General features: G+C 35.1%; 2 protein-coding genes and 1 pseudogene across 4 annotated transcripts; 2 read left to right on the top strand and 1 right to left on the bottom strand.

The window, feature by feature from the left end:
* The first annotated feature begins 110 nt into the window (after positions 1 to 110).
* Positions 111 to 14,763, top strand: LOC11428648 (DNA topoisomerase 3-alpha). 3 transcript variants are annotated; one of them, XM_024777853.2, is made up of 24 exons: positions 112 to 535; positions 646 to 824; positions 1,053 to 1,125; positions 1,298 to 1,420; positions 1,513 to 1,634; positions 1,714 to 1,786; positions 1,877 to 1,993; positions 2,467 to 2,550; positions 3,233 to 3,412; positions 3,511 to 3,639; positions 4,363 to 4,437; positions 5,213 to 5,302; positions 5,409 to 5,513; positions 6,282 to 6,316; positions 7,737 to 7,866; positions 8,580 to 8,632; positions 8,707 to 8,806; positions 9,172 to 9,210; positions 9,704 to 9,782; positions 10,685 to 10,756; positions 11,094 to 11,165; positions 12,300 to 12,506; positions 13,751 to 13,871; positions 14,177 to 14,763. In XM_024777853.2, the coding sequence occupies exons 1-24, from the start codon at positions 245 to 247 to the stop codon at positions 14,421 to 14,423; spliced, it is 2,796 nt and encodes a 931-aa protein (XP_024633621.1). In that variant the 5' UTR covers positions 112 to 244; the 3' UTR covers positions 14,424 to 14,763. The 3 variants fall into 3 exon arrangements, with proteins under 3 accessions (XP_024633622.1, XP_039687648.1, XP_024633621.1); XM_024777854.2 differs by lacking the exon at positions 13,751 to 13,871 and having other exon boundaries at positions 111 to 535; XM_039831714.1 differs by lacking the exon at positions 14,177 to 14,763 and having other exon boundaries at positions 111 to 535; positions 13,689 to 13,756.
* A 4,692-nt stretch (positions 14,764 to 19,455) lies between these two features.
* On the bottom strand, positions 19,456 to 23,601 carry LOC11429491 (UDP-N-acetylglucosamine transferase subunit ALG13 homolog). Its single transcript, XM_003602602.4, has 3 exons — positions 23,236 to 23,601; positions 22,649 to 22,745; positions 19,456 to 19,953 (listed from the first exon to the last, which is right to left on the bottom strand). Exons 1-3 carry the CDS (start codon positions 23,401 to 23,403, stop codon positions 19,697 to 19,699), a joined length of 522 nt encoding a protein of 173 aa, XP_003602650.1. The 5' UTR covers positions 23,404 to 23,601; the 3' UTR covers positions 19,456 to 19,696.
* A 1,182-nt stretch (positions 23,602 to 24,783) lies between these two features.
* Positions 24,784 to 27,618, top strand: LOC120579449 (uncharacterized; annotated as a pseudogene).
* The last annotated feature ends 364 nt before the right edge of the window (positions 27,619 to 27,982 follow it).

Genomic DNA, 27,982 nt, shown 5'->3' with positions numbered 1-27,982 from the left:
ACCCCACCAACAAATTTCTCATTTTCATTGGTTGATGGGTAAATTACCCACTATTTTTCAAAGGTAATTTAGAAAAAACCTCCTTATTTATTCGTACCCGAGTCGAGTTACTTTCCCGTTGATTGAATTTTCAAACAATTTGGGTTCCGCTTTCTCTCCCTCCCAAACCCTGATACAGATAAACACCCAAATTACGGCGGGAAAATCCAAACCCCACGGAATCGGCTACGAGTCACCGTAACCAATGGGTGGACGCGCCATAACCGTCCTAAACGTGGCAGAGAAGCCGTCGGTGGCGAAATCGGTGGCGAGCATACTCTCTCGCAACCAAGGCCTTCGAGTAAGGGACGGTCGTTCTCGCTACAACAGAATCTTCGAATTCAACTACACCATTCGAGGTCAACCCTGTCAAATGCTCTTCACCTCCGTCCTCGGTCACCTCATGGAGCTTGACTTCGACGATCGTTACCGGAAATGGCACTCGTGTGATCCCGCCGATCTCTTCCAGGCTCCGGTTCATAAATTCGTTCCCGAGGTAATTTCTTCTCGTTTTTCTTCTTCTTCTTCTTCGTTGTTAGAATCTTAATTTCTCTTTAGAATGTTTCTGATTATCTGTGCGATTTTGATTGCGTTGTTAAACCCTAGGATAAAAAGGATATCAAGAGGACATTAGAGGAAGAAGCTAGGCGGTGTCAGTGGCTTATTTTGTGGCTTGATTGCGATAGGGAAGGTGAGAATATCGCGTTTGAAGTTATCAATGTGTGTACTGCGGCAAATCCGAATCTTACTATTAAGAGAGCTCGATTTTCTGCATTGATTGACAGGTTAGGCGTTGTTTTGTCATGATTTTAGTTGTTTTTTTCCTCTGTTATTGTAATGCCTGTATCACTGGTACTTTAGATTGAAGGCAAGTTTGGTGTCCAACACGACACTAACACATCAATTTATCAGTTCAATTTTCTTAAATTGATCGTTTCTTTGGCAGCGGTGTGTTTAGTATCTGTGTTTGTGTATTTGATTCATAATTTTTTACTGTTGCTGCTTTGATGCAGGGAAATCCATCAGGCTGTGCAAAATCTTGTCGAGCCTAATAAGTGGTTTGCTGATGCCGTAGATGCTAGGCAGGCGAGTCTCCTTTTTTGGTCTCAGTTGGAGCTCAAATTTTGTGTTCCAATTGAAACAGGAATCTGATGTTATTGGTTTCTATCAATTTCTTTTCACTAATAACCAACATATGCTAATTGATATTGTTTACTTTGTGAGGGTGATGGATGGTTATTTTTTTTTTTTTATGCAGGAAATAGATCTCCGTATAGGTGCCACTTTCACCAGATTTCAGACCATGTTAATGAAAGATGCTTTTGTCATAGACACTGTTACAGATGGCAGAAATACTGTCTTGAGTTATGGGCCTTGCCAGGTGTGTTTATGTTGACAATATTGTGATGTTTTTGTGCTTAAGCTGGTATTGGCATATTGTGAGTTTCCATTTTGCCTTCATTTTGGCTACAGTTCCCTACGCTTGGATTTGTTGTGGAAAGATACTGGGAGATACAAGCACATGAACCGGAAGAGTTTTGGTTAATCAAATGTTCTCATAGATCAGATGAAGGCGTTGCTAATTTCAGCTGGGAGTAATATGCAAAGCTTTGTGTGCATTCACAATTGTTATTGAGTTTTACCAACTGCTTATAATCTGAATTCACTTGGCAGGCGGGGACATTTGTTTGATTATACATGTGCTGTCATAATATATGAGATGTGCATCGAGGAACCAACTGCAACCGTAAGTGTTCACCAAACTGTGGCTTGCATATGCTGAAATCAGTTTTTTTTTTTTTTTTTTTTACTGATGATACATATTATTACCATTCAGGTGACAAAAGTAACACCAAAGGAGAAGCCAAAGTATCCTCCCCATCCCCTGAGTACTATTGAGCTTGAGAAACGGGCCTCACGATACTTCCGTATGAGCTCTGAGCGCACAATGAAGGTGAGTAAATATTGAGAATCCATGTATTTCATTGTTGGTAATGAGTTTGGAATATATAAGAGCAAGCAATGCATTTGTAGACGATGCTGCAGAAAAATCCTAAAAAACTTACAACCCAGCAGTGTTTGAAATTAAACTCCTGTTCCATAACTGTGTCTGCATGCATATGTGTACCCATCTCCTGTTCCTTACCTGTGTCTGAATGCATATGTGCCCTGCAAAAGGTACATTTTGTTCAACAGTTTTTCTAACTGCTTTCCTGCTACTGTATTTAGTCATTGGACAAATGTTCTGATTACGTGTATCTCTGTTTGCCACAATGTGGTGAATGAACACATTAAGCTACACAATAAATGTGCTTACAGTTAGTGACATGAGTTTTTTATTTCAAGTTCCAACTTTTTGTTTTTCATAGTTTTATGGGTATCATTGTTTTTATACACGTCTCTTATTCCTTTTTTAATTATTTATAGGTGGCAGAAGAACTTTACCAAGGTGGTTTCATCAGTTATCCTCGTACAGAAACTGATAACTTTTCTTCAAGGACCGATTTGCATGTGGGTAACTTTATCTTCTGTTTCACGCACACATAATTATTGGTTGGTCATCCCAGATGAATTTGGAGAACATGCTGCTTGACATGGATTTTGTGTAGTTGTTGCACTTATTTGGGTTGTATACTACAAATTAAAGAAAAGGGGGTAAAAGAATTAGGGTTGTTGAGAGTGAAAATGAAAGAGCATTTGAGCGAATACGCGTGTCTTAATTACACCCTGGAGAATATTATATATACACTAATTAAATGGCAAAAAAGCCTAATTTCTGCAATTACCCTTATTTACAATAATTTTAACAATGGTTTTGAGGAGGTGTTCTTTATGTCATGATTAAGGTAGAAAAAAGGAAATATGGAGTGTTTATCACTTCGGATGTTGTTGGAAATTCATTAGAATATAATATGGCCATGGGTATATGGTTTCTTGTAGATACATTAAGAATGGTTTGGATTTAACATTAGACATAGTATTTTTAGGACATTACAGCATCAATTTATCCGTGTATGTATATTAGGACATTACATATATATAGAATATATGGTTTTAAGTGAGAGCTAGGATGATCTGTCTTTTGAAGCCAGTATGCTAAATTATGACTTGCATTATTCAGCTTCTATTGCAGTCTGCATCAACAGTAATATTGTTTTGCCCTTATTAATCTATTTATTTTGTTTAAGTGTAGGCAATTGTGCAAGAACAACAAGGGCATCCTGAGTGGGGAATATATGCACAACGGTTGCTGGACCCTGGGGCGGGACTTTGGAGAAACCCTAGAGGTGGTGGACATGATGACCAGGCTCATCCACCCATCCACCCCACCAAATTTTCTGCTGGAGAATCAGGATGGAGTCAAGACCATCGTGTCAGAAATGATTGCTTATGCTTACCACTTTTTTTTACTTTAAAACCTTCTATTTTACTTTGATATTCATATTAATGTTATTTCTCAAATGACAACAGAAACTGTATGAGTTGGTTGTTCGCCACTTCCTGGCATGTGTCTCAAAGCCGGCCTTAGGAGCTGAAACCACAGTGGAAATTGACATTGCTGGTGAACGATTTTCGGCATGTGGGAGGGTGATTCTAGAGGTGAGATTTCTCAGTCATGCTATGTACTCCCTCCGTCCCTAAATAATTGAGCCATCGCAGAAAAAATTTGTCCCAAGATAATTGACATATATCACTTTTCAATGCAATATTAATTACTTTTTTCCAATTATAACTCTAATTAATACTATTTTCATTACTTCCAATTCAATATATTCTACTTTGTATTTATGATAATGGGGAATGCACCAACACTTACAAGACACTCAAAACCATTTTTCTCTTTCTTTGACTTATACACTTTTTCTTAATATGTGTGAAATGAACAAAAGACTGGGTTATTATGGGACGGAGGGAGTATATATTTCACTTCCAGAATTTATGCGATTGGGTTGATTTACTGATTTGATAAGCATGCTTTAGATAGGATTTATCGTGATGTAATATTTTTTTTCTTCTGCTTTGAAACCAAACAGGTTTTCAGTTAATTGTGCAGTGTATAAGATAAACATAATTAATTAATCAGTTAAAAGCAAATACTTTGAGTGGTGTCTTGCATTGTTCCCTGATTTTCAGTTGGTGTTATTGAAACTATATAACTATGAATATATCATTGTATTTCTTTTAGGAACAAGTAAAATTCACATAGAAGTTCGAAAAAATGTTTGCATTGTCTTGCTGCATTTTTCAACCAAATTCCAATAAATGTGTGGGAAGTTACAAATGTTCTGATTATATGGTATTTGTTGGTTTTAATTTGAACAGAGAAACTACTTGGATATCTATATCTATGATAGATGGGATGGATCAATGATTCCGAATTATGCTATCGGTGAACAGGTTTGCCTTTGATTATCACATCAGATTATATGCAACATTCCTTGATTTTGCGTTGATTATTCTGTTGTATTTTTTCTTCATATTACATCAAGTTATTGTTATTCCCATTGCAAGCTGTTCAGTATCCTAAATCTCAGATTCCTGATGGAATTCTACACCAAACAAATCCCGGTATCCCTGGTATCCTAAATCTTCAGTGTCACATTTCGTGCCTATTGGATGCTAAAAATTTAGATGTTTGACAAGTTTCATCTTCGTGACTAAAACAAAAACAAAATTATCCAAGTATATATGTTGCAAGTAGTAGCCTCAACATCCATGTTAAAGTGTCTATTAAGTTTTGAGAAAGCTTTTGTATATTTTACTATATTTTAGTTTTATTTACATTCTTTTCATCAATTTAACTCAAGGATCACTTTTGGTTCTTAAAATCAAACCACATTTTCTTAGTGTATGTAAATATTATTTAAATGAATGCTACCAGATAAAGGACTATCATCATTAAGCATAACAACATTATAATTAGGCAAAATCTGTTTGTGCCATCAACCCACTACATAGACAAATTACCATTTTTCCTTACATATCCTCGTTCTCAGAAATGGAGTTAGCTAGCGTACGATTGGAACATACGCGTCACTAGGTCCAATCTGAACATAAAGTTTTAGATACTTTTTTATACATTGTTATAATCCATGAGTTTTGAGTACACTGTATGCAAATTGCATCTGAGCCCAAAAAATAAGTATTCATGACAGAGCTATTGCTATTACAGTTCATTCCAACAACATTGACCCTTGATCCCGGAAAAACTAATCCACCACCTCTTCTTAGTGAAGCGGATTTGCTGAGCCGTATGGATAAGGTGAGAATGATATTGAATCTTACATATTGAATCATATAATTAGCAATATGACCATTTCTTCCATTTAAGTCGAAGTATGTTTTATTAAATAGTGACAATTGTATAGGAGTGCATTGGTACGGATGCTACGATGCACGATCACATCAAGAAGCTGCTTGATCGATTTTATGCAACTAAGGATGCAAACATGTGTTTCACACCAACTAATCTGGTAAGCTCGTACCGTTAATTTTAAAAGAAAGAATATGTTTTCGTTCTTAATTGTAATCAATCTCCAATCTCCATGCTATTTTTTCGTGGGTCTTTTTTTACTGCTATTTTGAGAAGTTACCATGTAAGGTTAGAAGAGGATATGAATCATTATGTGAATAATTCTCTTTAAGGCCTCTCTTTAATAAGTGTGATATTATATTCACTGTTGGATAATAATTGAATACATACATTACATTGTGAACCATATAATTTAGGTTGACAGCTCCATTTCTTTGAACAAGAAGATGACTGTGACCTATAGAAGAAATAACTATGATATTTGTAAACTAAAATTGATATGTGACCTGCATTAGTTTTGACAAAATCTAATATATAATTACATTACATGAGCAAAGAGTATGTCTATCACAGACAGAAGATCTGCATAAAAAGGTTTTGCCCAATATCATGGCGTACAAGGGCGTTGGTTATCCTGTTATCATTCCTTTTCATTTTATTTTCTATAGATCTGCAAAACAAAGTGACAACGAGCATGGTTATTAATCTGCAGATATGCTGCAAATTAAAAGTTTTACTTGTGTGAATTTTTTCATGTTAGTACTTGAAAAATATTTTCTTGTTAGTTGTGTAGCTATAATGTATTTAGTTCACAATTATGTAGTTTGCTGCAATAAGAAGTTAGCAGTCCATACAAATACTGTATTAGTATTTTAATAACCTGTATTTTTGTATTTTTATACTGATTGTGGGTTTGATATTATTGTAGGGTGAGGCACTTGTTATGGGATATGATGACATGGGGTAAGTAATTCTGTTCATTTAAAAAAAGTCTCTTGTCTCACTTAATTGGATCATGGATGTCTAGATTTTATAAACTTTTCATGATAAAAATTGTCAGTTTGGTTGAATAAAGTTTTGAAAATATCAAAATGAGGAATTCATGGTAGATATATTTCTTAGGTTAGGTACAAATGAACAATTAACCAGTCAACCGTAGGGATGTTCAACATTTTACTCGTCCCCATAATGATTCCATTGGTTAATGATATTCAAAAAGTGGTCAGTAGTTAACCAGCAACAAACTTATATAATCATTTTGGTTGTTAATTATTCCTAAAATAAAATTAATTATTTACCAAAATATCTTTTTGTAATCACTCCTATAGTTTCAATCATGTATATAAAATGTGATGGCGTTGAATATTGGAAACCAGGATGGGGAAGAAATATTTAGACAAGGATCTATTTTGGATAAATTGTTTTTTTTGAAGACAATTTTGGATAAATTGTTAATGTTATACTGAGAATGAATAAGGTCTTTCTTTACAATGACAAAACTAGCTAGTATTGTTCTTCAATGAAAATATAACATGTCAGATTCTGCTAGACTACCGTTCAGTCTCTTAACAAATGCTGTGGAGAAAGGGATAAAGGATCTTCTGCGACCTCAACCCATCGCCAACACCAAAAGCTTGCCGAAGGTTTGGGGATTTACTAGTCCTTATACAGATAACCCACCAGTTGGTGAGGGATCTCCTTCTCAACACCCTCACATCTAGGTTTGGGCATTTAGGGTGTGAAGTTTGAAAGAGCAGATATATAGTTGTGGCTGAATTCATCTGGGATAGGCTATGATTGGTTGAAATGAATGCAACCTAGGGTTGGCCGCAATTTTTCTTCGTGTGTGAACTGTCGTTCGAATGATTGGACTTTGTATGAGGCCTGCTTCGAGTGATACAATGTGTGTCTTTTTTATTCTTTGGATTTTGGCTTCAAACCACCTTACCTTAAGGCGTTCACTTCTAGTTATTTGCTTTAAAGTCATCTACTTTATTTACATTTCGGCTTTCTGACACTTAGGCATGGGACAAATTATTTTCCCTTGATTCCTTCTTCCCTAACTCAAAGTTGATCCCAAGTTAACATAAGGATTTAGGTGAAAATAGTTTGTCATTAGACGTGGACGTGGTGCACAATTGAATTTTGCATTGTGGTCTGATTCATGCAACTGACCTAACCTAGTAGGAAAATGATTTTGTTGTATAATGCTTAATTAGCATACTTTAGTAAGAAAGGGTCCTTAGTTTGTGTTTAATTCCAACATGTGATTTCACATTTTCTGCTTTCCTCCTATGGCTACATCTCAGTATTCACTGTTCCACACAAGCACTTTCTTTACCTAGTCACTTGGTTAAGAGATGCTATTCTGTCGTGCCTTCAGGTATAAACTATGGAAACCAGATCTTAGAGCAGTTATGGAACGAGATATGAAGTCAGTCAGTGAAGGGAATAAAAGCAAAGCTGAAGTTTTGGATACTAGCTTGCAGCAGATGAAAACTTGTTTCTTAGATGTATGCCTCTATTTCATTCTTCTTAGTAATTATTTGATATTGGCGATCAAGGTTTGGTTCTGCTGTCAATTTTATTATTGCATCTTGTGAACCCTTAATTAAAAATATTCATTTACTTTTGCTTTTGGGATGACAACTTTAGTTTTCTTGCTCATATTAATGACATGCGAAGGTAATAACTAATACGAATTTCTTATATCTTGTAAAAAGTTCCCTTTTAATATCCCAATCTCCTTTATATGCATATTCTATTCACATGCTCTCTTTTCTTGTTGAAATTTGGTTTATAAATATCATTCCTCTTTAACCTTCATTAATTATATGCATCTGATCCTTTTCCAATTATTATTACTCCCGTAGGACGTTTTTGGTAGGAAAGGATGCGTTGTGAGTTCATTTGACTTTTTTTGGTAAGGGAAGACCAACTGTTTTGGTGCTTTCTGCAATAAACTGGGTTGTGGCTTTTCTCCACAAGTCTTGGCATTTAGACCGGAGAGATTTTGAGCAAAAAAAAAAAAAAATCAAATACATTTTTTTTATTTTATTCACAACATTATTTTTGGTGAGAAAATGCAAACTAGAAGAAACTTATAGGTACTAATTTAATATTCATTTAGGTAGGTTTTCCATGCCATCTGCCCTATATGATTGTTTTCTTTTCTGATTATGGACAATGCGACCTTCAATAATTGATAACTTGTGAATGTATGCAGGCAAGATTAAATAAAGTTAAACTTTTAGAAGCTATGGCAATATTTTTTGAAAGGTAGTTATCCCTGCACCTTCTGCCTCATGGATTCCTTATGTAAAATGTTAATGGGTTTTCAACCACTCTTGCAGATTAAATAGAGTTGGCAGTGATGAGCAGAATGGAACTGGGGTAGTTGTTCGACGGTGTAGACTTTGCCAAGAATCAGATATGGTGCTAAAGAAAAATCGAGTATGTTTTTGGGTAGTTGTGGTTTCCTAGGTGTAAATAATGGCATTTCATGAACAAAGTTAGGGCATTTATTTATGAAAAAAATAAATTGATCAATTATGCGCCATTATTTTGGTGGATCATGCGACAGTTAATCAATTACAATGTCACCAAGAAGGATAGTGGTTGTGGAAGTTAGGTTGTTTATGGTCTGCAACATGAAGGGATGGGTTTTTTGGGGTGGTGGGCGTGGTGTGGTGGTGCATGATCTATCTAGTTGATTTAAGATCAAAGTATGAAATTATTTATTCTTGAATTATAGGTGAATTTTGTCATGTTTATATTTTATGTATAAAGCTTAATATTATATTATCATCATTGATCAGGATGGCAATTTTATGGTTGGATGCCGTAGTTACCCTCAGGTTGGTTTTTTTTTTTTACAATCTTTTTTCCCTTCAGTTTCCTGTTAATGTATCTATTATAAAAAAGTTAGAACTTATTTACACTTGGAATTGCCAATACATCATGCCCCCCATCCCCCTTTTACAAGGTGAATAAAAAAAATATTATTAAACGAGAAAAGAATTAGTACAAACAAAAAAGGAGGATGAAAATTCTTCCTTTGCAACGACAATAATTACAGGAACTGCTTTCTTTTATTGGAAAACTTCAAAGAAAATTTGTTCTCTTTGTTGCCTTTGTCCATGTAGATAGATTCTCAAGTCCTTTTTGAAGTAGTCATCACTCAAGAGCAAGTAGTTAAATACTCATACTGATAGATATCTAATTTTTCTCTCCTCTCTGAATTTAATTTTGAAAAAGGAAAGTTCTATGTAGCTTTTCTCCCTTGCTGTCCCTATTTCTCTTGGTTATAACTGACCGGCACTAAAATAAATTTGCCTTTGTCAAAAACAGTGTAGAAGTGTTGTCTGGCTCCCTGGATCAATATCAGAAGCGGTTGTGACCACCAATGCTTGCAACAATTGCACTCCTGGTTTGTACTCGACAGATAGCATTAACATACATGATTAGCTTCTTACTGAAGAAAAAAAAAAACGTTGGTGGTTTGCATGCTAATGCATGGCTTTGTTTTGGCTCTCTCTCTACTAAGGAAGCAAAATTTTATGTTGTAAAACTAGAATATGTTCACCCAGCACTTAATGTGAATTGTTGAATTTTTCCCCTTTCAATTCTGATATATTGGAGAATTTATTATTCTTGTTAGAATACATAAAGATATCTCCAATATTTTTAGATTATTTCTTTAGGATTGGTGATGGGATCCACAAGGCTGAACCAGGTCTATAAACCAGCCAAGTCACAAACTTGGAATGTCTATACTTGGCAGCATGAGAAGTAACTGCCTGATGGCAGTTATGATCAGGAAATAATTTGTGGCATAATTGTGTAACGACAATTATGATTAGAAAACAACTGGAAGTTATTTATTAGGAGCATTTGTGATAGTAGGGTGTGTAATTTTGCGGATAGAGAATACTGTTTGTAGGAGACTTTTGTCTTTAGCATAACAAGTCTATTGTTTCTGTTTGGAAATATAATCCGCTTTTATCTTGGGTGCTCTATTTTTCTGGATCCTATCCAAAAGAAGAAACCTGAGGCTAGCAAAATAAATAGTTCACCATATCTAGGATGTTTGATAGAGTGGATTTGTGGGAGGAGAAATTCATGTCAATGACAACTTACATTAATTAGATGATGTCCAACATTGGGACTTGCACAATGAAGAGTAACATAAGAGATCCAACCAGTGAGATCATGAGATCATGGTGTAGTTGAAACACATGGTTTTCTTCTATTGATATATGTTTTAGCGATGTTGGTTCCATGTCTTGTTTTAGATATTATTTTCATATCTAATTGTAGAAAATATTACAGGTCCTGTTTACCTAATTCAATTCAAGTTTCAGCAGCTGAAAATACCACCAAGCTACAATGTCAACCATTTGGGTAGTTGCATGTCTTTTTTATGATAAATTTTCTTGATATTTTTAATTTGTGAGCATACATTTCCTTTTTTTAAAATATATATGCATTTACTTTTATGTTTTTTAAATCCCAATCTGGTGACAAAATTTGTTGCAAGTTTGCGTGCTTTGAAAGATTATTGTTTCCCATATTTTATTTTTTTATTATCTGCCAAAGGAGCAACTGGAAAGAAAACAACATTGAAAACTATCCTTTGCAATATTGATTCTTTAACATATTCATTCACATTGATATGACAGCTATGCAAACCTTTTTTAGTTGAAGCACTTATGTTTTATAAATACATGTGTTATTATAGGTTGCATTGGTGGCTGCGATGAGATTCTTACACAGTTGACAGAAATATGTGGTACCGGCTCCCGCATGCCAGGTCTGTATGAATGGCCAATTACTTAGTAGTAACGCTTCTAAAAATATATTTGGATTGTACATATTGTTTCATATGAAATAATGGCTCTATGTAAACTATGGTTAAATTGAATTAGACTGTCAATAATAGTTTAGTCTTTTGATAACAGCTTGATAGAAACTCGAATTCACAGAAAAGAAATAAATTGTATTATTGAATTGAAAATAGATGTGTTACAGAAGATAACCCCTGTAACCCAGAGCAAAAGCTCCTCAGAGAAGAGACATTTCTCTCTCTGCCCAACCCTAAGGTTCTAACTGAACAAAATGATCAAAGATGCTTTGATCTCTACCTTCACATACTCTTATAACAAAATTGATCACACACCTCACCAATCACTCATTGCCACATGTGTTTCCCATTTTTCCCCTAACTAACTTGCCACCTCACCTCTACTATCCATTGGGATATTCTCATGACGGGTCCTACCACAGCTGCACACAGCGTACAGTTGTCAGCAATACAGGATTACTTCTACCTATCAGTGTCAGTAACAATGAGATTCAATTGGGCTGTTATATAGTTATATATGCCTCTACATTCTGTTCACAAGTTATATTCAGTAATGACAGATTATAGTTGGCTTCCAGATCCTTAGATTTTGTGGGTTGAGATTGCGGTGTACTTTTAATTTAATCAATGTGGGTATATAGCTCTACTCTCTCGCTATATAGAAAAAAAACAATCTTACTTAAGAGTAGCCTTCTTTACGTTTTCACTCATTTTTTTACACTCCGTTTCTCGTAGTCTCTTGATAATTAATAGGTTGAACAATATCTGTTAGCATCGAAAACTCGTGACATAACCCGTGTATATACGACAGATTCAATCTAGATACCTACAAATTTTATCAATGACATTGAAACTTTTTTAAGAGATATTATGATTTATTTATGGATACTGTTACGACCCTTAAGCAAGTTTTTCTGTATGGGTATTTTCATTTTACTTTCAGCATAAAATGAGTTTTTATAGCATTTTGCGGTCACAAGTCAGTGACAGAAAGGAATGCAGTTTTAACCTGTTTACTGCTATTTAATTTTTTTTCATGGATAAGTATTAAATTCCAATGATTATACCTTGCCTTTTTCCCAGCAAGAGGTCGAGGACCTACTGCATCAACCAGCAACGTCCATCATACCAACCCAAGGTCTACTGCATCAACCAGCAACGCCCATCATACCAACCCAAGGCAAGCAGTTTGTTCGCACTGTCAAGAAACAGGGCATTCTTCTAATGACTGTCCTTCACAGACTCGACGCTCCAGGAATCCCCAATATCCTGGAATGAACCAACAAAATGGTAAGATTTCTGGAATTTTAAAATGCCACAGCAGAATAGACAGCCTAGAGAAATAAGAATTGTAAATTTTGGACATTAGGAAATTAGCAAGCAGTGAGAGTCAACCATGCAGATCTTGGTCCTGTAGTTTGTGATACACAAATGTTAATTTTGGATTTTGTAGATGAATTGACATGTGATAATTGATGGTCCTAGAGATGAATCTGCCCTATCCAAGCCTCACCATGTTATTGATGTGCTGATGATTGTGAATAATGCTGCACAAAGTGTTGAAATTTAATTCAATGCAATAACAACTACGCTTTCTCCCACTAGGTGGGTTGGCTTCATGGGTCAATTGATGTCATACAGTCTTGACATGTATTTTGGTTCAAAGTTGATCATTTACACCTAACTCACTCTTATTGATTTTCCAATAGTTTTCCTTGGTTTCTGTCTCCGATTGTTTGACTATCCTCCATTTGATGTACTCTCTTTACTGGTGCTTCTACAAGTTTTCTCCGTACATGCCAAAACCACCTAAGATGAGATTCTGCCATCTTCTCTACTATAGAAATTAGAACCTAACCCAATTTTGTCTATAGTATTTGTATTTCTAATTCTATATTTTCTCGAGTAATCACTTGTCCAGCTAGCATTCTCATCCCGACAACACCAAGTTTACTGTTTTTGTCGCCATTAGACTGTCCAGTCTTTTGTTCCACACATCATTGTTGGTTTGAAGTGCTTAAATTTATTTATTTTTAATTATTTTGAAATGTCATTATGATATTGCAAGTATAATAAAGAAAGAAAGAAAGATGTGTTTGAACCTATGTTGGAAAAGGTAGTAATCTCTAAGGGGCTTCTAACTTCTAACACGCAGAAAATCTAAAGGTAAAAAGAAAGACTTCAATAGTTTTATTATTAAAAAAAGTTACTATAAAACTTTATGGATTCGTTTATCCACTGAATCGACCTCACCTAGTGGAAAAGGGCTATTATTGTTGTTTACTAATTTCTATATCCCATTGCTACACTAGTCGAGGCGATAATTTGTGTTCGTATGTATATTTTTTTACCTGGATGTTAAAAATAAGAACTGAATTATTCTCTTCAAAAAGGATAGGAGTCTTAACTTTTGTCTTAGTTTTAGAATTTTTTTGCAAATCACTTACCATACATTTTTCCATCATTGTTTAGCAGCTGCCAAAATTGAAATTTAAGGGAATGCATCTTGTAATAAACCTTTTTACACAATGCAGGGGAATCTTCTGTTGCATGCAGCTCGTGTGGAACCCCGTGTGGTTTGCAAACTGCAAATACAGATAGTAACAGGGGCAGGGATTTCTACTCATGTCAAACACAGGGGTGCAGATTCTTTGTGTACGTGAACTCCTAATCCATGCCAAAATTATTGTGACTATCACATCATTGACACTTAGCAATGTCTAGATAACAGAATCAATAGCCTACCAACCTCTTTCCCCTTGATTGCTTTCAATCCACCAATAACACAGGCTAACATTAATTTCAATTTAATTTTTGGACGAAATATAGCAAATCAGTGTATTATATTGCATGGTTTTCATTATGTGATGGATGATATCATGCAGCTTAGAGGAACAAAATATAGTTCATGGTTTTGAGACAGCTATTTGCTTACGTGAATCTTATGACCTCTATTACAGAAGATGGGTGGATGACCTCAACAATGGCAGTGAAGGAAGAAGTTTTCCACGTTCAAATAGTACTCCAGCATCCAACCGTGGTCGAAATGGTGGCCGTGGATCTCGTGGTAGGGGTCGCAATGGATCTAATTCTTCTAATGGGACATTTGTGTCAGCCACTGGTGATCCTATTTCTGATAGAAGGTGCTATACATGCGGTGATCCATCTCACTTTGCTAATGTTTGCCCCAATCGTGGTGGACTCTGATGCCTTAATGATTCTTATCAGTCATATAGAAGGAAAAACTTGGTGTTTTGCATGTTTTTTTTGAAGCAGTGATACAGACATAATTATGTCAAATGTAGCATGCTTATTGAAAACCATGAATCATGAGTTCAATTGGATCTTTTTGGTTAAGGGGAAGATATAATCCCCGGATTCCATGACTTATGGAATACTTATACATGTTTCACCGGAAGCCATTTGATAGTGATGTAACAAATAGGTATTAGGACACTTTGATTCCTGTCAAAATTCTTTCTTCAGTAGGTCATATGTAAACTTTTTAACATTAAATGCTTTCTTTAATGCATATGGGATGTATATACTTGGTGGTTTTTTGTATTGCATATATGTGGATTGATGTTGGGGTGAAGAAAACGAACTAATTTTCGGATTTGATCTTTCTTCAGGACCACTAACTTTATGGGGGGCTAATTAACTGAAACATTTGACTATTACTTTTCCCACCCTGTTGCCTTCTCGCGCGCCCTGCAAAAATTCCATAAATACCTCTGGTTCGGATTATGTAATCTTGACCAGATTGTTAGTGTTTCCGGAATATATAGTCCAGACAAGTACGATATGAATATTTTGTCTTTCTTTGATGTCAAGGGTCTCTGTTGACCGTTATACGACCCCCGCATAAGCTGCAATGCAATTGCAGGGGTCGTATGAGCGGTCAACAATGACTATGACATCACTAACACTCCTAAAATCTACCTAAAAAACTAATTTTTTTTTGAAGAAAATGTAAGAAAGGAGGGTGAAGAAGAATGAAGGAAAATGTTGAAGATCCAAGCTTTTTTATAGCCTAAAACAAGTCATAGATAATTTGGAAGTCAAGGAAAACTTGTTTTTCATTCAAAACCGTCCACAAGAACGTATTAAAACTTCACAAATCGGCATAACCTTTGGTGAAACGTCACCGGCCAAAATGTTACTAAGGGTTTTCGGATTTTATAATCCTGAATGCATGAAGCTATTCCAGATTTTAAAGTCCGAACTGCATTATACCCTTTTGTTTGGATCGTTTTTGTTGCAAATGCCTTGGAAAAAAAATAGAACAAAGGTACATAATATAAATAGAATCAACATAAGACAAATAAACAGTTGAAAAAAAAAACCAAAATAACATAAATGTTGAATCTTTCAGGAAGGTGTTTTCAAGAGGATTTCTTTGAGTTCGATCATGCTGCCTTGCCAAATGACTTATTCATCTGACAGGCAGAAGGATCGAACTCATAGAAACCTCTTGATATGTATCAAGGACAGCATGCTGAGGATCTTCATCATGCAGTCAAATAGAGAGCTAACTCATCTATTTGCGACCGCATGAGAAAGATCCTCAGCTTAATGACAAAAATTTGCATGGTTTTCTTTGGTGTGTTTGTGTGTTGTGATGGTATTGAAGCTGGAAACCGAAGAGGATATATTTATAGAGGTCCTTGGATGTTGAGGACCACATAAACTCTTGGTGCAATGTGGTCCATAAAAAAGAATCCTATGATGAGGTATTCTGGATTTCGTTTTTCGGAACACACATACGCCCTAGGCAAATCCGGATTTTGTAATCCGAAAATCATTTCTTTGGTTATTTTATCGAATAAATGAACATATTTGACGTAAATTAAAACATAATGAAAGTTTAAATAATATATATATATATATATATATATATATATATATATATATATATATATATATATATTATTCAAAACATAATGCAACAACTTAATTCAACAACACATAACTAACACTCAATTAAAACAACATAAAACACGCGATTAAGTAAAACATAGCACATTATCACGGATCATCTAAACTAACTTCTACCTCCTCTGGTCCCTCCAGCAGAGCCCGGATCTCTTCGTAGTTCCTGGTCCGGTGCAAACTTTTCAGAATTTGTTCAGCAGATCTAACCAACAAAGCGTCCAACTCGATCGGTCCTCTTGTACTATGCTGACCAAAGACAGAGAACATGGTTCGCACGTTGTCGTCGTTCTTGTGTTTCATCCGGCTGAAGCGAAGAGATCCGGTTGAGTCAGACAACGGACATCGATATTCAACTCCGACCACCCTCCTCGTGTCTTTGTGGTTTAGTTGATTGTTGATTTGATCCAGCTCATCCTTCAGCTCGGAGAGGGTGACATCGTCTCGAATCCTAAACAGATGGGGTGGTGTTCCACCGTTGTAGTAGACTGCCGCTAGCTTGGTGTTCTGATCAAAGCCAGGGAATTCCATGTTTTTTTGTCTGATGTAGTTTACTTGTAATGAAAACAGGGACCCCTATTTATAGAGGTATGTGGGCGTTGTGGACCACAAAAAATTGTCGGTGCAATGTGGGACACACAAAAGAATCCAATGCTGAATAAATCCGAATTCTAAAATCCGAACCAACCCTCACCATACTCAAAGTCTCAAGTTTCCCTTTGTTCACCCCAACATCGTATGTTTTCGGAATATATATTCCGGATTATATATTCCAGATTACACCAGAAACTTTTGGCCGGTGGTATGCACTACAAAGAAAACGTTTTTCAAACGTTTTGGACGGTGGTCAAGTTGAAAAACGTGTTTCTACACGTTTTTTGACCGGCATTGATGGCTTCCCCGCGTTTTTTTAACCCCCCTCCCCTATAAATATGGTTCATTTCCTCAAACATTTGCACACCTTCTTCTTTCTCCTCTTCTCCTCTACAACGATGTGTTTCCATCGTTGGCCTTTCATACAAAGAGGCCTCTTTGGAAATCCATCAGGGGTCATATGATCGGTCAATAGGGAAGGGGTTAGTGGCGGAGCCAGAAAAAAATGTCAGGGTGGGCCACTAAAATTAACTATTGAAAAATTGTTTAAAGTCTCGCAAATTAGACCTTTAATTGAATTATTTAAATTTTCGGGTGAGCCACTACATCACTTTGCAAGAATTTGGATCAACCAACACATAAAACCGACACAAAAATTGCATAAAATCTCGCAAAATAGATCTATAATCGTTGATTTTTTAATTTTTTCGGGTGGGCCAGCCCATGAAGGGCTCCACCACTGGAAGGGGTTAGTCTGGGTGTGAGATTCGTTTGCCTGGGTGTCATGGTGACCATCATGGTCTCTTATTCCCTAGAGGCCCCTGTGCCCCCTCTGTCTCCCCACCAACACCAAAGCTACTGGTATGTGCTATCAGGCAACATTGGTTTCTTCTTCCCCGCCATCTTCTTTCGTCCCCCCTCTTTCATCTCCACCGGTGGCTGGAGCCACCGATATTGCTTATGTAATAAGTTAAGAGTATAAATAGATTTAGGATCTTATGTAATAAGTTTAAAAAGCTTGAAAATTATTGTAATGTATTGTTCATATATTAATAAAATCAGTTGTTTTTATGTTTGTGTCCTTTTATTTCTGTTTTTTAATTTATTTGCATTTTATTTTACGAATTTTGAAGATTAAAATTGCAAAAGTTCTGGTAAAACATTATTCCGGATATTGAAATCCGGAAACATCTGCAAAATTTTAACAATGCAATCCGAAAAACGAAATCCGGACTAGGGGTAAAATTGGAAAAAAAAATAGGGCGCGCGAGGAAAGGCATAGGATGGGAAAAGTAATAGTCAAAACATTTTTCATGTGTGAGAGATCAATAACAAATGTCTAAATGACTATTGCTTCTTATTACTTGTTATTGGACTAAATGAAGCAAAGCAGTGTATTATATTCTACAGTAAGTGAAATTAAATGATAATTTCCCAACATAATTTTTTTGATACATTCTGAATAAATTACTAAAAGTAGTTGGTAGAGTTTGGTCTTGGTTCACAAAAATAAAGTCTGGATGGAAGCTTATGACGTTTGTTTGAGCTGAGAAATGAAAAATGAAAGCAAGTGTGTACTTTATGTACTGTTCCATTACCACTATAAATACTTAAACAAATATAAATGTTAAACACCAATATTTTCCTCAACAAAAAAAAAAATTAAATTCATGCATTTATATATAAATATATAGGCAAAATTACATTTGCGGTCCTTTAAGTCTGGCCTTTTTCCTAGACTGGTCTGTTAAGTTTATATTTTTTTAAATTGATCTTTTATGTTACATTATACTTTCACTGCTAGCCTTTTTAATAAGTTCCGTAAAAATTAAGCAAGTTTGACATTTTAATATCAAGAAAACTTACACTGACATGTCAGATATGTCCATATCATTTCTACTCACTTTTCTTATTTAAATCTAAATTCTTTGATTGAAAAACTTTAAAACCAAAGTATCTCATCGTTCGCAACAAGGTATTAGACATGATTAAAATTTACAAATTAAAACAATTAGTAACTTATCTTTAGTGTGAAGTGTGATGAATGGATACTTGAATGTTATTCATCTCTAATTATGTAACAAAGCTTGTGGTTCACACAATCACATAATATGACATAAAGGCTACAATGCAGCAAAAAGATAACTTAAAGGCTAACAATGCAAATAAAATGTATCATAAAGGACAAATTTGAGAAAAAATAAAATTTGAAGGACCAATCCAAGGTAATGGTTACAGGACTGCGTGTGTAATTTTGCCAATATATAATTTAACCCATCTTATCATGATGTCTTTTTTACTTGATCAACTAAATAGTCATTTCGTTTTTTACTCACTTTCATTCCTTTTAACATTCTGTTTACTTCATTTTCTTTTACCTTCTTTTCGAACCCATACACAGCATTAAAGTCAGTAGCCTCGCCCTCTCAATTATAGGACGTGCTTTCTGTGAATCAACATTGAAGACCTGGTGATTCATTGATATGAAATGGAACTATCCATTGATAATCCGGCTTCTGTGGAAACAAAGGTAATATGTGGAACTGACGTGAAAAAAAGAAACTGATTTGCAAGTTTCTGTGGTTATGTCTTAATTACTATTTTCGAATTGTCTGAAATAATGATTTGCTATAACTAGTCTGCTGTTTGACATTGCTTTTCATCCAACCAAGTCTTAAGGAAATGAAAGTGAAAAGATTGAACAAGATGGAAATAGGAGCAAAGAATGACATGTCTAAACATGATGCTTGATTTAGAATAAAAACACGATGCCTGAGTCACCTCAACATCAAGTAGACAATTTGAACATGTGGTACACAGTTCTTTCTTTCTTAGACAATTTTCCACACGACTAAATATGCAGAAGTCACATGTTGAATACCGAAGTACAAGAGTTCCTAAATCTACAAGCACGGTCTCTGATAATAGAGCAAAAATACAAGAAAGTCTTCGGCTCAATCATCAGGAAAACCAAGAAATCTGTTTATATGCTTGGCCACTGGCGTAGCATCACCTGGAGAGTAAGGACGGAGAGCATTTAAATCCATATCAGCAATGGTTTGATGGAGTGTTTGAGGACTAGCACAAAACAAATGTTTTCTATTTGCAAGTTCTTCCGCAAGCTCACTTTGATGATTATCCATCAAATCCTCATTTACAACCACAATTAAAGGTTTGCATAGCTGCAGCGTCTCAAATATGCTACCTGACCCTGCATAAAATCAGACTAGTTACAGTTACTACCTCAGGCCCAAATAGCAGCCGGCTAGCAGCAACGACAACAAGAAGAAAAGGGCAAAAAGAAAAGGGTCACAAGAAACTACCTTTATGATACATTGGTTTTTTCCATTCAGTTTAATCAAAATACAACCATCCGCGTGATAGAGAAGAGCAGTTAGACGGAGAAGGGACATAACAGAATGGGACTGGTGGCACTAGTTGAGTGAAGAGAGAGAACGAGAGATAGAATATTATCTCTCGGGGTCAACGGGAGGCAGGCAAGAAAAATTGACTGAAAAGAACAAAAGTGTTTTAACGTTTGTAATGTAAAAGATCAAAATTGAACGAAAGTTCGACTTCTACAACATGACGAATCAAAGTTTTTCAAATTTTGACAAAATGAGATAGTCATATTTAGTGTCAATTTTCTCCGGTGGAAAAAACTTAAGAGAAACCAAAAAAAATTAAAATAAAAAAGTTCAAAGTTTTCAAATATATTATATGCATTAATAGTTGTTTTGGGGGGAGGGAGGGGCTGGAGCCCACCCTTGCCCTCCCCTGTATCCGTCCTGATAGGGCTCCTTTTCCAACAGGTTTATCATTTTGAAAGGAGCTCTTATATTTCCATTTCAAATTCTTACTATACTCTATAACTGAATTATCCTTTTGGTTGAGTTATTTAGCATCGGTACAATTAAGTTTTCCAATTCATACTTTGGGTCCTATCAGTTTTGTGGCAGAAACAGTGCACCCTGAAATGGAGGTAGACGAACCTGAACTTATGAATCCTGAGGTTGTGTTATCAACAAAAGATGGAAGTGTCCGCTAGTAGAGAAAACAACTTGGCAGGAGGCTGAGATAATCAAAGATATTTCCAAATCTCTGCCTGAAGGACTAGGCAAATGTTAGAGGGGGCGATATGGATAGCAATCGAAATCGTGCAATCCCCAAGAAGCCCACAAAACCATAGTTTTGAAACTCGGCTCGAACCAGCCGGTTGAACCGAGAACCGGTGGGTAGACCGTTTCGAGCATACCTTCGGATCGGCCATGCAGCTGAGTCGGCGAGAACCGGTCAAACTCGGTGACTCGGCCGAGTTATGGGTCGAACCGGTTCTTCTTTTTTTTTTTTTTGCTTTTAACTTAAATCATGTTTTAATTAAATTATGTTACAAAAAATGGCACATATGGGAGTTGAACTCGTGACCCTCCCATTAAGAAACAACTTCCTAACCATTGAAGCATTTGTTCTCTCTGTTTTTTATTTGCTTTTAATAAAAATATATTAAACAAATTTTTGGTTAAGATCAAAACTATCGAAATATTGAATACTGTACAAAGCAAATACCTTTTATTGGTTGATAAAAATACCTCAAAAAATTAACGTTTAATACTTTACAAAGCAAATACCTATCAATTTTTTAATTTTTTTTATAAAAATAACTCACAATATTAACGGACAAAAACATAGACATGTATAATTATAAAGCTTCCCTAAAAAAAATATAATTATAAAGCTCAAATATTTTATTTAAAGCTCATGAATAATTAATCTTCGCTTTTTTTTATCACATGAATAATTAGTCTATGAAATTATGTTTGTTGGATATTTTATTTTATATATGTTATTATTTTAGTTTTTGGAGTAATCAAGTCACCAGTTCAATCCGATTTAATTTGATTAAATACCTATACAAATTTAATCTAAACACCAGGTTATCTAACCGAGTCATCCGATTCTGTCATGCGGTTCAACAAATGACCCGATGGTTCGACCATCGACTCAGTGCTTCAGTGCCTCTACCGAGTCGATGACCGAGCCGAGTTTTAAAACTATGCACAAAACCCCTTAAAGTTTATACTTGAAGGCCCCCCAAAGGCGTAGAAAGACTATAGGCAGAGGGGAGAGTGTTAGCTAGTTATGGAGAGAAAACCATAGGAAGTCTGTTATATGGAACGAAGAAATAGAGAAATACTATGTTGAGTAAAATATTGTCTTTGCTGGAGCCGAGAGCTTTCTCTAGTCCGAGGGCTTTCCCTTCAGCTGTACTCTGTCCATTTACAGTCACATAATAAGACATGTGCTGATTTTAACACGAATTTCCCTAGCAAAAACTGTTTTGAGGAGAGATATTTTTTCTCATTCTGATCATTCCCAATCAAGTAATAAAATGCTTATTCCTTTTCTCTATTTTCATAATTTATTCCTACCAAATACAACACAGCAACTCGCAATGCCGAAATCGCTAGGTTGGACACCTTCACCCGGGTTCGAATCCAAGACCTCGAAGTGGTGTGTGAGTTTTAGTGATGCTTACTACTTCATCTACATACCCAAAAAAAGAAACAAAGACAACACAAAAATCATTTCCATTTCATATGTGGAGCAAGGGGAAGGAATGGCAAAGCAAATCATTATAAATTATTGGCTCACTTGAACTAGCGAGTTAATTGCAGAAAACCAACCGTTTTTAAAAGCCAACTTTGTCAAAAGAATAGGTTATCAGATATTAACCAAACAGACAAACACCATGCCGTTAAATAATTAAACATGATTACTAATACTTCTCAATCATAATGGGAGAGCATAATACAAACAAGCCACCAAGACCTAAGAAATACAATGTGTCTATAATTACATAATAATGTGAATAACAACATACAAAGGACAAGGTGTAGCAAGCATACCTGCATGGCTAATGATAAGAGAAGCAGATCTGATATGATCAGCAATACTGGAAGAAAAAGTGAAGTAATCTACAGCCAATGTACAATCTCCTTCGGACTACATTAAAAAGTTAACAAAAACCAACTCAGTACAAACCGAAGTATCTTCTATATAAGAGGATACTTTTCCCCATATGTCATCTACTAAAGTAAATGTAATGTAGCACCGACACTTCAGATTGAAATAGTGTCTGATGTCCGATACTAACACAACATCAACAAATATGATTACATTCGATTGGTTCATTTTCTCAAATTATTACCGATATCAAAGTGTAAGTGACTAAGTGTCATGTCTGGTGAGGTGCTTCGTAGTAATACAATTATGTGCTTCAACTTTTCTTTAAACAAGGAAAGTTTGTCTACAAATCCCATTTCAACACAAAAACGCAAAAGATTAAAAAAAAAAACATAATCGCATTAAAATAAGAACAACTCTGTCATGGTAAATTTGAACATAACAAGATCACAATTACAATTTATGAAAACATAGTAAGAAACAAAAAAAAAAATGCAAATTGAAGAAAATGATTGAAAGTAGTTACTACCTTGGTAGGAAGATAGGATCCACGACCCATTTGAATAAGAAGATGGGTATACCCTTTTGCAAGTAACTCTTTTTGAACAGTTTCTGAATCCACACTTTTCACCAGAGCGTCGAAACTAGTCGTTCCTACAGTCACGAAAACCACTCTCTTCGTTTTTTCACCCCCCATTTAATTAATCACACCACACAGCTCAATTTTTATTCGATTTGGTTCTTCTGTTAAAAAACGCAGAAATTGAATTGAAATTTGAATTGTGTTGTTGTTAGCGTCGGAGAGGATCAATTTCATAGCTGAACAGAGAATCGTATACCCAAAAAAAAAAAAACAATGTTTTTTATAACTGCTTCTGCAAAAAGAAAGAAAATGATTTGGAAATGACAAAAATAGCTCCGTCTGACCAAGAGACTTTTTAAATTAGTTAAACCAATTTCCCTTAAAAAAAAAAAAAAAATGGTTAAACCAATTTAAAAAGTTAGTAGACCATATAGATACTTTTGGGGAGCACATTATTTATTGTAAGGAGTTTTCCGACTTTAAGTACAGACATGACTTTGTTACAGATGTATTTTTTTATATATTCAGACGGGCAGGGATATCAATGAAGAAGGAGGTGCCTGTGAACTTCGTGACTGACCCACTAGATAGAAGATCAACACTCAGGCTTGTGGACATTATGGTGTATGGATGAGTAGGTGGAAAACATGTTAGTGTAGACTTGACTGGGGTTTCACCACTTGTGGGATTAGGTGTCGGACCTTTTACCGTAGGTCAGGCAGCTCTAAAAGTTGCGTCAAGCAAAGTGGCCAAACATGAGAAAGCGTGTTCTGAGAATCAACATGCTTTTATACCATTTGCTTTTGACACTTTCGGTTTCTTAACACCCGAGGCTGTTGACCTTCTACATAGAGTTCAGAAGGTTATGCATAGCAATGTCATGTCTCCTAGGTCCATGAATGTTGTGTTTGCGATAATTGATTTTGCCATCCAAAAAGGTTGAGCGACACAGCTTGTTGTCCGCTTGCCTTCTATTCAAGTGTAAATAATAATTTATATATACAAAATAAAAAAAAATACGAAAAATATCCAACCACACTTAATTGTAAGTGTCACTAGATAGAGGGGTGTTCGTGGCTCATAATTGAACTGTAACTGCATCGTATTAACCGTTTGGTTCAGTTTTTAAAAACCATTTTAATAAAAATTGGTTAATTTTTCAAACCAATTTCAGTTCGGTCTAGAATCAGTTCATAACCGATTTACAGTTTTAAACTGGTTTACTTATTTTTAACCGGTTTTGAACTAATTTTCAGTTTTAAACTGGTTTCGAACCAATTTTAAACTCATTTTTTTGTGCATTTTTATTCTTCAAATTTTTATATTAATTTTTAATATTAAATAATTTAAATGAATAATATCTATCTACTAAACTATATTGGACAAAAGGACAGTTCTTGCCATTTTTTTTACTATTTTGCCCTTATAGAGGTATTTTGGTAAATTAGTAAATGCTGCCTTTCCCATATATATATATGGAGTGGTATGATTTAACAGAATTTTCCCCATTTCATTCTTCACTCTATTCTCTCTTCTTCCTTCACCTCAATTCATCTAATTCTTCTCAAATCAAGTGGAAATCAACATGCAATCCCATTTTCACACTCCAATTGGCAAACTAAACTAGAATCCAACTTTAAATTTCTTCCCCTCCCTTTTATTCCTCTCAGCCGAACCCTCTTTAAGAAAGAAAATTGGAAAAGTTCATTGTTTAAGCTCATCAAAAACATTGCATGTGAAGCCTGGATGATTTGTTGTGTTGTTTGGTTGCTGCAAGAGCTTGGGTACTGACTATGGGTGATTCATTCTCTAAAAGAAGTAGTTGAAGTGGAAGGTTGAGTCATTCTCACATAAGTATTCATTTATAATGCTTTGATGTTCTAACTTATGCCCCACTGTATAGGATGCAAAGCCTGTTGCTGTTGAAAAAAGAGTAAGAAAGATAGCTCCGATTCTGACGATGAAGATGATGATAGAAGCTCTGAAGAAGAGAAGAAACTTGTGGCTGCTAAGAAAGAGGTTAGTGAATCGGTTGAATTTTATATTTTGAATTCATATACTTATATCTATCTCGCTTGTGGTGATTATCACTATAAAAAATTCTTGGTTTGTGTTTATGATGGGGAGTAATAGTAGAGGAAAAGATGGTGAAGGAACTTCTGGAATTAACAGGGTTAATGATGATGATAACTATGAATATTTACAAGAGATGAATTTTGTGCCTTATGAAACACTTCTTCACAATAACATCAATACCAATGGTTTTGTAGTTCCCATTGGTGGCAGATAGATAGATGGAACATTTTTTGTGATTTCGTTCTATTCTATTTATAATTGATTTGGCTATTTGATTTTTTGTTGTTTATGTTTGGTTTTCGATTGCATTGTTATAGGATATTTTCTATGAAGCTATTTTATTTATAACAGATATGGCTATTTGATTTTTTACAGCTTATGTTTCGTTTTCCATTGTGTTATAGAATATTGTCTTCGATGCTCCAACTCAGTCACTGAACCTTGAGAAGGTTGATACATTTGCTGAATCCTCGAAATCAGTTCCGATTCCTACGGTATGTCAAAATTATTGTCTCAAGTGGTTTTAGGTGATGTATAGGATAATAGAGTAATGTATGATGTATAAACCCGGAACAAGCTGCCGAACACCTTCCTGTAATTAGAAATGAGAACAAGTCGACATGAGGAAAACAAATAAAATTATGACATTCAAGACAGAAACAGATAACACAACTAGAAATTAAAAAATATTCAAAGTGAAGGGAGGGGAAGCCTATTAGTTAGTTTTTTGTAATGGAGGAATGCTAAGCATTCTTCTAAAATGCTGAAGCAAAGAGTAATTAGGAAATAAATTATAAAAATTAGAAGAAATTTCTTGATGAAACAAAGTTTATGCTAACTATTGAAAGCAATGTGGGTTATGAGAGTAAATAAATATATAGGCTGTTGATGTTGATTATCTAGAGTTGGCTAAAGAGCTTGCAAATATGCAGGATCGTTGTAATCAATGAAAATTGCATTAGGTACAGCTAAGGGACTAGCTTTCCTTCATGAAGCAGATAAACTTGTAATATATAGGGATTTCAAAACTTCAAATATATTACTGGACTCGGTATGTTCATTCATTTGATCAATGATAATGTTGCATCTGCTGCTAGCCTACATCAAGTAATTTTTTTTTCTTCCCTAAATTCAGGATTACACAGCCAAACTATCAGACCTTGGATTAGCTAAAGATGGTCCTGAAGGAGAAGAAACACATGTGACAACAACATGCATAATGGGAACAAAAGGCTATGCTGCTCCTGAGTATATCATGGCAGGTATTGGCATTTTACCATAAAGGTTCCATTTGGATAAACAACTTAGCGCTTATGTATAAGCTGTTTTTATTTAAAATAAAGTCAAATAGTTTTCATATAAGTTGCTTTGAAATTGGGTTTGGATCTCCAGTGACCTGCAGTTTTATGCATCAAAGAATTGTGAGTGTAAATTACTTAGTATACCATCAATAACCAAAGTGAATTAATAGATTATTTTTTGTTTTTTTAAGGTTAATGGGTTGTTAGCTTTTTGATTTGGTTGTGTAGATTCTGTGGGGTTAATCTATTCAATGTTGTTATTGTCTTAGATCAATAAAGTTGAATTTTTAGCATATTTATTGATTAATTAATGATGAATCAATTTTAATAATGTTTTAGTTAATGGTTACAGGATGTTTTGCTTGTGAAGGGTTTGAAGAATTCTACGTTGGTTTGGAGGTTGATCGTGTTGGCTTTTGCAATGGTTTGTGGTGTGTGTATATGTTCTATTTGTTTGAAGCAGATAAGCACTGGTAGCAGAATTGGTTTTCTAGATATCAATGTTATTCAAATGCCTTGTCCTGGACCTAACATTGAACCTTGGGAGATTCCTTATGTGCACTATCCAAATCACTAAACTTATAGCAGGTGATTGAATTTTAAGTGTAGAATAAGAGATTTTGTTTCTGAATGTTTCTGAATTTTACTGTTATTGATTGCATAGTTGTTTGTTTGTTAGGGAGGAATGCAGGTGCCACCCGCTGCGGTATTTTACTATTCTGTCGATGCAGAGATTTGGGAGTGGATGGCATGAGACGTTTTTAAATAGTCATCCTAACATAAGCTCAAATGGAGAAATCTTTTCGGTTAAGGTTAGAAGGAGTAATATAACGACAATAACAGAGACTTTGGACACAATTTATAATCTAGACTGGTTTAATAGTGCTTCTAAAAATGAGTGCACGGCTGCTGTTGGCTTGGCTTGGCTTGACGTGGATTCTTAATCAGGTAAAGTTTGTTTTATTCATGTTTGATTACTTGGTGTTGTGTTTTTGGTGCATCTTTCAAAAGGAAAGTTGATTCTTTTAGATATTCTGGTATTAAATTCAAATGAAGTCCGAGAAACCAACATTAAAATGGTGAATAGGAACAATAATATGATGCTTTGAAATGCAATTGTTTATTGGAATGTATCCTACTATCCTTTAGTAATCTACTATATCTCAGATGATTTTTTTACCAATATATCTGTTGATTTATATGGGATTTAGAGGAAAGTATATTGTTATGTCCAAAGCGTTGCTTGTGAGTTGTAAAGGTATAGTTTTGCCGATTCTTTTCTTTGTATTTTAAAGGATTGCAGAACAATGTTACAT

Source organism: Medicago truncatula, chromosome 3, assembly GCF_003473485.1.
Source record: "Medicago truncatula cultivar Jemalong A17 chromosome 3, MtrunA17r5.0-ANR, whole genome shotgun sequence".
Lineage (NCBI taxonomy): Eukaryota > Viridiplantae > Streptophyta > Magnoliopsida > Fabales > Fabaceae > Medicago > Medicago truncatula.
This window is presented reverse-complemented; position numbering and strand designations above follow the sequence as displayed.